At 52.0% G+C, this 12,562-nt stretch overlaps 4 protein-coding genes across 4 annotated transcripts; 1 reads left to right on the plus strand and 3 right to left on the minus strand.

Moving 5' to 3' along the window:
• Positions 1–917: 917 nt before the first annotated feature.
• Positions 918–3,413, plus strand: Z519_10555 (uncharacterized protein; the record flags this gene model as incomplete). The annotated part of the gene is made up of 2 exons (XM_016768271.1): positions 918–1,578; positions 1,633–3,413. The coding sequence occupies 2 exons, from the start codon at positions 918–920 to the stop codon at positions 3,411–3,413; spliced, it is 2,442 nt and encodes an 813-aa protein (XP_016615739.1).
• A 1,017-nt stretch (positions 3,414–4,430) lies between these two features.
• Z519_10556 (uncharacterized protein) lies at positions 4,431–6,480 on the minus strand (the record flags this gene model as incomplete). Its single annotated transcript, XM_016768272.1, has 3 exons — positions 4,431–5,119; positions 5,223–5,339; positions 5,421–6,480. The coding sequence occupies 3 exons, from the start codon at positions 6,478–6,480 to the stop codon at positions 4,431–4,433; spliced, it is 1,866 nt and encodes a 621-aa protein (XP_016615740.1).
• Positions 6,481–8,937: 2,457 nt separating this feature from the next.
• On the minus strand, positions 8,938–9,765 carry Z519_10557 (uncharacterized protein; the record flags this gene model as incomplete). The annotated part of the gene is made up of 1 exon (XM_016768273.1): positions 8,938–9,765. The coding sequence occupies one exon, from the start codon at positions 9,763–9,765 to the stop codon at positions 8,938–8,940; it is 828 nt and encodes a 275-aa protein (XP_016615741.1).
• A 1,883-nt stretch (positions 9,766–11,648) lies between these two features.
• On the minus strand, positions 11,649–12,146 carry Z519_10558 (uncharacterized protein; the record flags this gene model as incomplete). The annotated part of the gene is made up of 3 exons (XM_016768274.1): positions 11,649–11,819; positions 11,870–11,985; positions 12,035–12,146. 3 exons carry the CDS (start codon positions 12,144–12,146, stop codon positions 11,649–11,651), a joined length of 399 nt encoding a protein of 132 aa, XP_016615742.1.
• Between the last annotated feature and the right edge of the window lie 416 nt (positions 12,147–12,562).

The following is a 12,562-nucleotide window of genomic DNA, read 5'->3' on the forward strand; positions in this document are numbered from 1 at the left end:
TATTCCTACGGAGCGAGGGGAGTACGTAGTAGATGTTGCACATCAACTTCCCGGAAATATCGGACGGAACGGGCAGAAGGAACCGCATGGTTTTGGGGTTTGGTCGTTAAGTGTTGCTGGGGGACGATTAACGACAGAGCTAAAGTGGCAGGGATGGAAGATCGAGATTGAGCGCAACCCTCCAGTCTACTTGTACTTGTTAGTCTACTCCCCACCGGTGGTGGCGATCTGCTGGCTCTCCGTCTTTTGTACCTCGTACGAGGTACTCTGTACCCGGTACAGTACGGTAGGCCAAATTCAGCGGTCGGCGGGTGCGCCTCCGATGTCATTCTGCCTGAGCACTGTGAGACCTCACGAATCGAAGATGATCTTCCTGCCCGCTGGCTCCTTTTGTTCATCGCCCAAATTCTAACGCAACAAAGAAGAGTGCTCCGACGTGGAACCACAGCATGTGCATATGCCCTTCACCATTGGCCCTCACACCACGCGTCTTGGGTCGCACAGCTCTAACAAGTAAGCGTCTAAGCCTCTGACCATGATCGAGTCTGAGCTCAGGCCTTGGCCCAGCTGCCCTAGCAGCTGCGCCTACCGAGCCAGGGACCGCCACCACTGACGTCGGGGGAGAAAGACAATGGCCATGCCAGGATTGTGGTGTCTCGAGGGTTTGAGTTGCAACCGAGAGAAGTTGGTTCCTGAGAACAATTACACTTTTGGATTCAAAGTGGCCACAAATTGGATGGCAAGAGTGAATTGAATTCAGCTGTTTGTTTTCAGACCTCCCCATCCCCGCGGGTTTTATGCCAAAGGCACCCTTTCAGACCACATCCACACACATCATACAGGTCGCCACCCTCCATCTCATGGCCTCATCATCTTGTCTCAGTTGCTAAACGAGTCATCACGCCGTGCTCCCAAGAATGGCTGCCATCGATTCCCAGCTCTCCGATGGTGGCTGTTTCACAACATCCACCTTGACGACTACAAGCACACCTCTCTCGAGCCACCCTCGTCGTCGGAGTTCCATGGAATCTGACAGGATTCGTGGCTCCCGAGACCTCCATTCGTGCAACGAGGAGCCTACTCGTCGGAATTCGGCCTTTCTCGAAGTCGGCCTTGGCGGTGAAGACGCCATTGTCGACTCTAAATTAAGAAGGGACTCGCGGCCAAAACTTCAAGTGCGCTTTCGAAGCGACGTCGATGTTGCCGAACCTGAAGCAATTGACTGGGCTGAATCCTCCCCAGGTGACAGAGCAACTCGTCCGCAAATGTCTCCATCCTTTCGAACAGTGCCCAGATTACTTTTCTTAGCTCTGGTCCTCTTACTGGTCGTCCCAAGCTTGCACCATTCTCCCCTGTTGGTCGCAGGGGCGAATCCTCTGGACCGCAGAGCTGGATCGCCGGTGGTGGGATCGTGGCGACGTGTCAAGAGGAAAGTGCCCCCGGGAAATACTAAGAGAGAGAACAGCCCGACGGTCGTTTGCAAGAGGTGGTCAGGGCAGAGCGCCCTCGTCAACGGGACGTTATACTATTATGGAGGGAGAGCAACCACGAGTTCTGACCAGACCTCAAATCAATGGAGTGCGTCTCATCTACATTAGTTTGCGCGTCGGCTGCTGACAAGTGATGCAACAGACAATGCTTTCCTAACCCTCGACCTAACAAAACCCTGGCAGATTTCATCACCGTCACTGACAGGCCTGCCAGTGCCGAGTGGACCGCCCGCAGTGTCGCTTGGCTATTTGTGGAATTCCTACGATGCTCTGTATCTCTACGGCGGCGAGTTTTCAGACACGCCCGTTGCGTCTCCTGTTCCGTTCTCCACTTGGGCATATGACATCTCTTCATCGACATGGTCTGAGTTGTCGAGTCCGCAAACAAGTTCAGGGCGGAATTCGGAGCCAGCAGGGCAACCGGTCCTGCGTGCTGCAGAAGGAGCTGGAATCTCGGTGCCGAATCTAGGCCGAGGTTTCTATTTTGGAGGGCATCTGGATTTCTTGACCACGCCCGGGTGGTCAGAATCGGTCGCGCGGGTCTATCTTCGAGGCATTCTCGAATATACCTATCCCGGCTACAGCAACGCTGCGGTGAATGGTGGACACACGGCAGGTTCACCGGGCATATATCGCAATATCACCCAAGGTGGTACTCAGGATTCAGCAGGCTTCCCAGAACGTGCAGATGGCCTTCTTGTTTACATTCCCGGATATGGAAGGTCAGGCATCATTCTGGGTCTCGCAGGCGGTACGAATGCAACATTCACCCAGATGAATGTGATTGATGTGTACGATATCGACTCCTCCACCTGGTACAAACAGGCCACGTCAGGACCCACGCCCGATATTCGAGTCAACCCATGTGCTGTCGCGCTTTCCGCGGCTGATGGGAGCTCCGTTCAAGTCTACATGTACGGGGGTCAGAACCTGCTACCTTATGGCGAACAAAAGCAGTACGACGATATATGGATTCTGACAGTGCCGTCTTTCACATGGATTCAAGTCGACACCAGCAAACAAGCAAATCCTCCAGGCAGGGCTGGGCACATGTGCAATGTTTGGAATGCGCAGATGATAGTTGTCGGTGGATATGTCGGTCAGGATCTATCGTGCGACAGCCCTGGAATCTATGTCTTTAACACCAGCTCCCTTCAGTGGCAAAGCGGATATGTTGCCTTACAGACGGATGACAACCTCAACAGGCAGAAGAGCCAGCAAGACGATCCTTCAGCGCTGCAAGGGTCATTTGGATACTCAGTCCCAGAAGAAGTGCAGTCTGTCATTGGGGGGAATGCTGTGGGATCTGCTACTGTCTCTGCCCCAGCTCAGTCGGCCACTCAAGGTCCGTTGGCAACAGGAACACCACGCATTTATACAGTCACTCAATCTGGCGGGTCTGTAGCTACCAAGACCGCGGCGCCTACCGGAACGAGTGGCGCTAATGGCGATGGCATTGGCAGCAGCAGTGAAAACAAGGGGTCCTCGAGCGGAACCAATATTGGAGCCATCGTCGCTGGTGTCATTGCGGGAGTACTTGCTGTCGTGGCGGCCTATCTCGCATTCTGCGTCTGGCTCTATCGCAAGCAGCTTAAGATCTACAAAAACCATGTGGCCATGGCACAAAGACAGGATCTGGCTGGTGATCCCAGATTCATTGGCGCCGGGCTGGCGGGAGGTGCGAGGTACACCGACAAAAGTCAATCGAGCGACAGCCGCCACAGCGCGGACAATCGCAGTGGAAGCAGCGGCGGGCGCGCCAATCAGTTGTCAAGCAACAATCCTTATCGAAACGTACCTGGAGGCGCTGGATCAGCAACGGCGGCGAGTAGTACGGAAGACCTCATGGCAGGTCAGGAGCCCAGTTTCTTGGGGGTGGTATTAAACCCCAGACGAAGTCTGAGGGTGGTGAACAAAGACTGAGGCTGTGGAATTGGAATTTGGTTTAATGATTCGATGATTAGTTGAAAACGGCATTTCGAAGAGAAGCACACGATTTCAAGGGCCATCATCACATGCATGGACACATAATAAATGCCGACTGGCCATGTACCTTCGCTTCTGTATATACCCACTGGGCAATTGATGAACTCTGTTGATGATTTTGATTGGAATCTCGGAGAATATATCTCACTCGGGTTTTGCGCAGATGTGAGCCTGACGCGCTTGCCACCAATTCTGGCACCAGTCTGAACTACTACTTCTCCTTGCAAATGCCCTCTTTCTAATCAGAGCACGGTGTCCCCCCTTGCAAGACCTGTAGGCGACAAACTCCCACAGCTGTGACATATTGAAGGCCTCCTGCAGTAACCGCTATGCCTACGCCCTAAGTGAGGTCAAGTTCGTTCTCCTTAAACGCTTCGATGCTTCGGGTACACTGGGCCACAGCGACATCCTGTGCCACGCCCACACCGTAGATGAGAGTTCGTTCACCTCTTAGATCGAAGGTGACTACTAGTTATAACGAACGTTTCGGCTACCTTTTGGAAATGGCGGTGCGTCGTCCTTCATCCATACTGTTGGCAATATTTAACAGAGCGACGGCTACCTTGTCGATACCTTCTCGATATTGAGCACGCTTCCCCCATACCAGTGCTTGCCCCAACGCCATGCTAATGACCGTTCTTCACCTGATCAGGTCTCTATTGTGCTCCTTTTCCAACCATGTCCACCATGTGGTGGGGGACGGAGGGGAGGGGGGAAGTCCAATCTATCTTTCTCTCGTCACCACCGTGTAAACGCCATGTCTGATGCCTGTTTATGTTTGAGGTGCATGACTGTGCAACGACGGTGCCCAAGCCCCCTAGACAGCCTTTCAAAACCAAGAGATTCGTCGCTCTCGGATCATCGTTCTCACGCTGGTTGGTACGTTTCAAGTCGGATCGGTCGTTATCATTAATCCTCGTAATCAGCCGCTCGTCCTTGACGGGGGACGCGTTGCTAAACCGTCTCCTTCCCAGGTCCCAGGCCCTGTATGCAATTCAATGTCTCCTGCCCGGCGACCTCCAGATTCTTCTCATCGTCCAAGCGACTCCGCACTCTGACCAGCTCGTTCCGGGCCTCCTTTGTCTCCTCTTCATCGCCGCTCATCACCGCGATGCGTAGCCTCTCCTCGGCCTTTCGCCGCTTACGTTCTTGTCGTTCTTCGTCTTCCCGCATTTGGCGGATCAATGTAGACTTCTCTCTTATGCGGCTGCCGTACCGGTAGAAGAGGAAGGGGATCGGGATAATGATGACTTCGAGGATCCCCAGTAGGGTTCCCGCCCAGTTGGGACCAAGGGCGCGATACATCGCCGGCCCAGCTAGGGGCAACGTTCCACCCAAGAAGGATCTCATCACGGCGTTGCCTGCCATTGCGCTCGCCGCGTAGATTCCATAGCTGTACGCGAGGTAATTTCCCGCATAGATGAACACGGCTCCGTTGCCGAATCCAAATGGGATACCCGCAGCAATGGAGATGGCCCAGTGGATCTTCGTCGGGTAACATGTCCACGCAAACCACAATTCGCCGATGGGGACCAGCACGGCAGCGATGCACACGATGCTCATCATTGCCTCAGGTGGCACGTTTCCATCTTGGTCCCGCCTGTGCGAATTGATGAGTTTGCGGATGGGCGATACGCTACAGACTGCGAACATCAGTTAGCCTGTATCATCGTTGAACAAAAAATTTAATAACAAGAATAATTCCGGCATCAACGGAACTGCCATTCAGAGACGCAAAGCACTGACTAATTGCCATAGTACCAACCCCAATCCCAAGGAAAGAGAGGCCGCTGATGCCAGTGGACCAGCCGCGCAGTTCGGTGAAGACGATGGGGTAGGCAACGAAACACAGGTAAAGGATGCCTGGGGAGGTGATTAGTCGGCGGTCGTCAAGTGTTACGGGGACATGCCCTCCAAGGAAAAAGAAAGGGGAAAGGAACGAACCATAGACGATGGAGATGTAGAGATTCCAGAAAATGCAGATTTTCTCCTGAACGGCCATGATGAAAGGGCGTGACAGGTTGATCTTCATCAGCTCGACAAATCCAACTCGAATATCGTAACGGCTCCAGTATCTTTCATCGTCATGGGCTAGTCGCAAGTTCTTCGCTCGCCGCTGTAGGAGGACCGGGGCATAGGTCTCTTTCAGAAGTATCAGTAAAACAAATGCGCTGCCTCCCCAGATCATGGCGATCCAATTAGTCCATCGCCAGCCTAGGTATTCAGTCACGAAGCCTCCGATAGTCGGACCAACCACTGGCCCGTTCATTGGCCCAATCGACCAGATAGAGAAGGCGGTCGCCCGATACTCATCCGAGACCAAATCCGCGATGGATCCGGGCGCATTGGCTATCATGGCACTTCCAAAAACAGCGCCGAAAAACCTGGTGATAATGACGGTCTGCAAGTCTGTAGCAACGGCTGTAGGGAGGACAAGAACGGTGAAAATAGCCATGCATATAGTATATACGGGTTTTCGACCATACGTCTCAGCAATTGGGGCGAGAAGTAGGGAACCTACTGCCAGCCCGAAGAGATAGGTCGTGACACCAAGAGTGGCAATCGGTTCCGACTTGACACCAAATTCCTGCATCATGGCATCCATGCCCGAGGTGTATGAGGTCGAGTACATGACCACTCCCAGTGTCCCAAACGATATCGTGAAGATGGCAAAGGACTTGTACCATATTGACCAATTTCTAGGATTTCCAGGATCATCGGGATCAAAGTCGACTTCAAACGACGGATCTAACGTGAGGTCGGTGCCGTGAGTGGTTATTCTTGTTGCCGTTCTTGTGGCAGATTGTCTTGACGCTTGAGTAATAGTGAGTGTCAAGGCTCGTTCATCATTATCGGAATCGGATCTGGAGACAGAGGACGTGGGAGACTGTTCAGCAGTGGGTGAATAGAATTCCTTGTGAATCGGGGTCTGTGGGGAAGAACAGGCACTGTTTGGGTATTGAGAGATGACGACTGGTGGAAGGGACTTTTCTGAATCTGACATTGTGGGGGAGAGGGATCTGTTGCGTGGGATGGGCTTGAAATAGGTAAAAAAGAACAAGTCTCAGAAGCTGAAGCAGTTTTTGTCTACTTGGGCAAACAACCAGCAAATGTCATTCAAAGCGAGAATATCGTGAAAAGGAGGAACACAGAAGGCGAAGAACGAACGAACCGAGTTGGAAAATTCCGCGCCGTTTCTTGCGGTGTACTTACAACAGTCGAAGAAAGGGCGTATACTGGCTGAACTCTCGGAATGAGATGCCGTGCAGACCAGTCATGGTAGAGCCCAGGCTTTTCCAAGCGGGGCGACCAGGCATGGAAGATGGAAGAGCGGCAACCGTACAAAGACGGAGAAGGGGGAAGGGGAAAAAAAAGAGTGCGTGTGTCGATGTGTGACAAAAAGCGGTGGTATGCGTGCGCCCCGTGCCACCAGATGCCATGGTCCTCGCCCTTGCCCTCACCCTCGCCTTTGCCCTTTGCCTGGTGTTCAATCGGGGGTGGGGTTGTCGCTGAAATCCCATGTTCGCGTCATGGTCCATGATTTTTAAGCAGAGACAAGCAAGACGAGACCTTTGACGGCTCTTTGACGGCTCGTGCCAATCAGCGGCTGTGGTGGCTAGCGGTTCTCCAGTAGCATGCCGGTCTCATGCCTCGGGAAAAAAGTGACGGGTGTTGTGGTCATTTGCCGGATCTGGTTGACAAGGACGAGGGCGCAGTAGTGGTTGGGGAGTGAGATGACGGGGTCTGATACTCCATCTTCCTGTTCCTAACCAGACTATCAGACATGTTGGCCGTATAGAGTAGTAAAGAAGAAGTTCTCCACCATTAGATCGAACGTGCCCTTCATTTTTGATGAGCATGTCGATGACCTTGCGAGATGGTTGGGCAATAGAGTGAACCAGGTGTTGGGACTCACGGTGATGCCGTCCGTGGACTCGGCTATTGACCCCTGTAACTAGCCTGGTGGCCCTGCTCGAACAAACTTGCATAGCCCGTTCATCTTTGCCACAAAGGCGGACTAGCGAACTGGGAATTTCCATCAACTCGGCAAGGGATGGTCCAACTCCAACTCTGTGAACGGGTGAATACAAGTACAGCTCTGCTAGACACCTCATCCCATCACCAAGTGAATTGGCCTGTCGGCGGGGCACTACATTTCTGACTACCAGATCGCCCATATTTGGATAGTGCATGCCATCACAATAGATGTTGACCGACATGCGACCTTCCTAAAGAGTGTGCCCTCGCACCAGGTGTTGCTGGGTTACTGCGGAAAGCCAAGCAAGATATTTAGTGTGTCGGTGGTTCGAAGGAGCCCACCATGAGCAAATCCAGTCCTATGGGACCAGGAAGAGAGCACTAACTCTGGCCATCGTATGAAGGGCATACGGCAGGGACAAGGCTGCAAGACTTCGACGTCCCCTTTTGAAGCAATACTCTGTACCGGGTACCCAGGAGAGGATCGCAGCTTCGTGCCCTGGGACTGTGGAGCCTTGCGGGCTATATCTTTCCAGAATTGAAGACCCACTGAGTGCTGCGATCCGTGCTTTTGCCCTGCCCGGGGCCACGAGTTCGAGACTGCGAAGAGCTCTTGCACAATGACCTCGCCGCAAGATTCTATCTATTCTTTCATTTTGTATGGGCACTTGTACCCAGTTTCGACTGGCAAACCAGCGTCGTGAACACGGTCTCTGACAGGCTTCCCTCTATTTTTGCATCGAATCATCTCTAGCATTGCGGTGGAACACGAAGACAGCGAACATCAACTACTTTACTACTAAGCCTATGTCATGCCTGACCCTGTCATTAATTTTGCCTCTCAGCTCATCGACTATAATCGAAGCCTTATTCTCCTCTACTGACCCTTATATTTCACCATCCAGAAACGCACCGCATATGATCAAAGATTTCCCTTCCTGTCTGTTTCGATCAAGCCACACGATGAAGCGTTCGGGAGAAGTGAAATCCATCATCTAAGCGTATCCGAGAGTTGCAAAAGTGGCCTCCCAAAGGACAATGTTGAAGAGAGCCGGTGTGAATCTGCCTATTCTCCACTGTGCCAGTGCTGAAAATCGCTGGCTCGGTGAGCAGGGCAGTCCTAGCATTCAGATCCAACTTCAACGGCTGAGAATCCGCCTTAGCTTACGAACCTGATTTGGCAGAAGCGATGTGGGAGAAAGTATAGACGAATCTCAAAAGGTTTCCTCACTCACTAGATAGTGACTTCACAATCAGATAATACTTCTCTCATGAATTGACTTCCGTGTAGCTGGGGGTCCGATCATTGATCACGGGCCAGAATGAGGTGAGTTAGGATGGTGAATGGCTATACAGTAATCGTAGCACCCACGGCCTCTTTTACCGAGGCAATCTGAAGTTGATGTCTCCGGATGGGTCCGAAGGAGGGTTGGTGACCAGAAATAAAAGGGAGGATTAATGTAGGCAGAGTCCCGAGATGTTCTCATCTCTTCCAAACACCGTTTTCATCCCTTTTCCAACGCCCGCCGATCGGGATATGGACCCTCGCTGGCCGTGGCTGATATTCACCATCGCTCACAGTAGCAACCGAAAGGATCCTGACGTCCTGTTGGTCGAGCTCCGATGGTGGTGTTCCAATGTTCTTCTTATCCTTCTTCGCGGGCGTCAATTGTCCCGAGACTTGATTGTCTAGGACTTCGCCTTCAATGATATTGGTCTCCAATGTGGGAACTTTCCGCTGCCGCCATTCATACCGCATCTTCTCCCGCTCATCCGGTTCGTCAGCCTCATCCCCACTGATAATACGCGTGAGTGCAGGCAATTCTGGTTTGTTGTGTATTCCATGCAGCGAAGGTGGTCCAGAGTGCGGACGTCTTATTTCCTGTTCTCCAGCACTAACATGCATGAGGTTCTGGGCACCACCGGGCTGTTGAGCTGGGGCAGATTCTCTGTAGACGTTCTTGTATCTCGGGTCCAATGCCAATTTGGTCTTGACAGAGGATGCGTGTCGGGAGGTGAGGATAATCTGATCCATATCTTTCTTTTCCTTCTTCCCCCCCCTGCTAAATAGCCTGCTGAATCCTCTGGAGGACGACTTGGTGGAGGAGTGTACGGGAACAGAGCTGGCGCGGCTTCGATCCATATTGTATATTGCGCTGAACCACCCCGGCTCAGATGTGCGAGATGACGAAGAGGCATTGCTGCTATTCCGCGACAACGAAGGCGAAGTCATTCTGAGATGCTCAGTTGAATGTCTTCGGTCAGGAACGCCGCGATTAGGGCTCTCAAGGAAGGCAAAAGCGGATGCCATTTTGCGACTTGTCTGAGTTGCTGAGAGAGGGGAATGAGAGAGTGCGCAATAGCGGATATCCTATACGTCACACCAACAGCAATGAATGATGATAACGATCACACGAGGATCGAAGACAGAGGGAACTGCATGCACCTACAAACAATTCGGTCTGAGTGGCTAGTTCACATCTCTGATATCAAAAAGATGTCAGAAGAGGAGGCGCATGGTTAGATGGTTAGCATATCCAATTGGAGAGGTGAGAAGTGAACATGTGGCGGTCGTAGGAGAAGCCGTCGACTCATCAATACTAGATTGGCTTTAGCCATGGATTAGGTTGCAGCCGGGAGAGAAAAATGTTGTTCGGCGGGAAGAGTTTGTTGGCGAGTACGAAGAACTCCGTGCCATCGGAATTTTCTACGCCCCACGCCACCGACGCCACCCTCGCACTTTACAAGGACTTCGTGGGGCGGTACATGCGGGGCCACCAGTCCAATAGAAGAATAACTGAGCTAAAGAGGAGCTCAACAACGAGGAAATGGTCGCTATATTGAACACAGCTAGCGGGGAGATGAAGGACAGAGTGGTTCTGTTTTCAAAGGGCCAACTCAAACGGAATACTCATTGCCGATGAAGGCCAGCGCTCTAACCCGGAAGGACTTCGAATTGCATGGTTCAGATACACTTTGACCAAGACCATCAAACCAACCGTGACCGGAAAAGGCGTGCCACCGTATAGCAAGATCAAGACATAGGTGGAAATAGTCTACCGATATACTGTCGATGCTGTGAGACAGGTTCTGCTAATACATCAGGCTATGCTGAAGGAGGGAGATCTTGAGGAACAGAGCGGGAATTGAGCCTTTTTGGCTGGCTGGGATGCCCTGATGTCTGATTTCAATTGACGACTAGTACTGAGTACATACTCTTGACATGGGTACAGCACATAACTGCCACGGCTTCATTGTCGTGAGGCACCAAGATGGTTGCTTCCGAGGGAGAACTGCATGTAAAGTCTTCTGTAAGGTTGTTAGCGATGATTGGGCATGGTATTAGTGGGGCCTACAATATGCTCGATCCATCCATTTCCTAATACTCTAAGAGTGCGAGGGCTTTGCCATGGATGAAGATATGCTCCTTGCTGAGAATCATTTGCGACGTAGAGAATAGTTGGAATGGAAGGAGGGAGGTGCGCAATGGAGAGTAGATTCTTACTATCTGACTAGATGCCCTACTCGCTGCTCAGTACGGAGGAAGTGAGGTCCAGTTGAAGGTTCAGTCAATGCTCAGCCGACACTCCTTCCCTCACTTTCTAGGATTATGTAACTGTCATGGTCACTTTTCTAAATACAGGCAGCTGTTGTTATGAGTGAAGGTCACCTTCAGCCCCGTAGCGAGACACACTTGGTTTCATACTGAGGAGCGCACGTCTTTGATGGACCATGCTACTGATTTTGCATAACCAATTTGTAGGTGCGTTTTGGCTCGAAGGTCGGCCAGGTGCCAGGTCGGCGCTTCGGTGTTAGAATCCAGTCAGTGCGAAATCGAATCTCGAGAGCATCAATTTACGTCAACCTTACTCTGCGCGCGACAGATGGCGAGCACTGGGACTCGAATGGTGGGTGCTGGAATAAAACATTTATTAATCTCGTATGAAAAGTAAGTGTCCGTGTTTGACAAAACATTTCGAGGGTTGCGGCTTTTTCAAAGAACCAAACAATATGCTGTGTCCGGCTGAGAGTATTGTGGAGGTTCTCTAGACTGATAGAGCCAGACTTCGTCAACTGAGTGTAATGTGGTCTCAACTCGAGGATTCCTCAATCGCAAAGCAGACTGCGGGCGGGAATGTACATGGTTGGTATTGCACCAACGCCAGCACCAGCAAGCATCAGAACATTTTGACCTTACTTGTTGCCACCAAACCAGCTGCTTATCCCACTCTTTGTCTTTGCGGCCTTTTCTTCCACTGTCTTATCGAACTTGTCGATGGCATTGTTGATCCGACTGCCTGTCTTTTGACTAACCTCTTTTGCTTTTGCTTCGGCTTCGGAGAGTTTGGCTTTGGCATCAGCAGACTACGAGCCGTCAGAATCTCAGTCGCAGGTTAAAGCGAGGTGCAGCTCACAGCTTGGTCAAACTTCCGGCCGGCTTGAGAAGCGACGGCTTCGCCTTTCTTCTCGGCCTCCTTTTCTTTGCCCGGAATCTCGCTCTTTATTTGGGATGAGAGTTTGGAGGCATCGGCTGTCCGCTGTTTAGTGACCTCCAGCATTGAGGCAATGAGAGGTTCTACCTTCGAAGTTCTTCTGAGCAACTTTGGCATTACCACCCGCATTATAAAGATAGTATCCAACTCCGCCAGCTAGGGCTATGCCCGCGATGGCGAGTCCGCGGCTCGATGACATGATGAGGGAACGTTGGGTCTGCTGAAGTGATTCAGGAACGGAGGATGTCTGCAAAGTGAACAGCTTGAATGGTGAACGAGTTGAGGAGTGACGACACTCGGAAGTGCTGCGAGAATGCTAGGTACGAGACGGGCCTCGGAGCAATTGGTGAAAGGGACTCGGCGTTCAACACACGCCGTAATGGTAATGGGTGGTATGATTGCAGCTGCACAGGAGGTCGAAGCTGGCATTGTAACAAACTCCGCCAGCAAGTGGTGCAGGTCGTGCAGGTGGTCAGCGGCAGTGACGTCATTGGCGGCACGGGAAAATGCCCCTTCAACAGGCTTCCCCGCGCCATCTGAGGGACCAGCCCAGCCAGCCACACAAAATCCTGCTCGCCTGCGCCGACGACGTAAACACTGCTGCGGCTGCAGCCA

Source organism: Cladophialophora bantiana (assembly GCF_000835475.1).
Source record: "Cladophialophora bantiana CBS 173.52 unplaced genomic scaffold supercont1.18, whole genome shotgun sequence".
NCBI classification, from domain to species: Eukaryota; Fungi; Ascomycota; class Eurotiomycetes; order Chaetothyriales; family Herpotrichiellaceae; genus Cladophialophora; species Cladophialophora bantiana.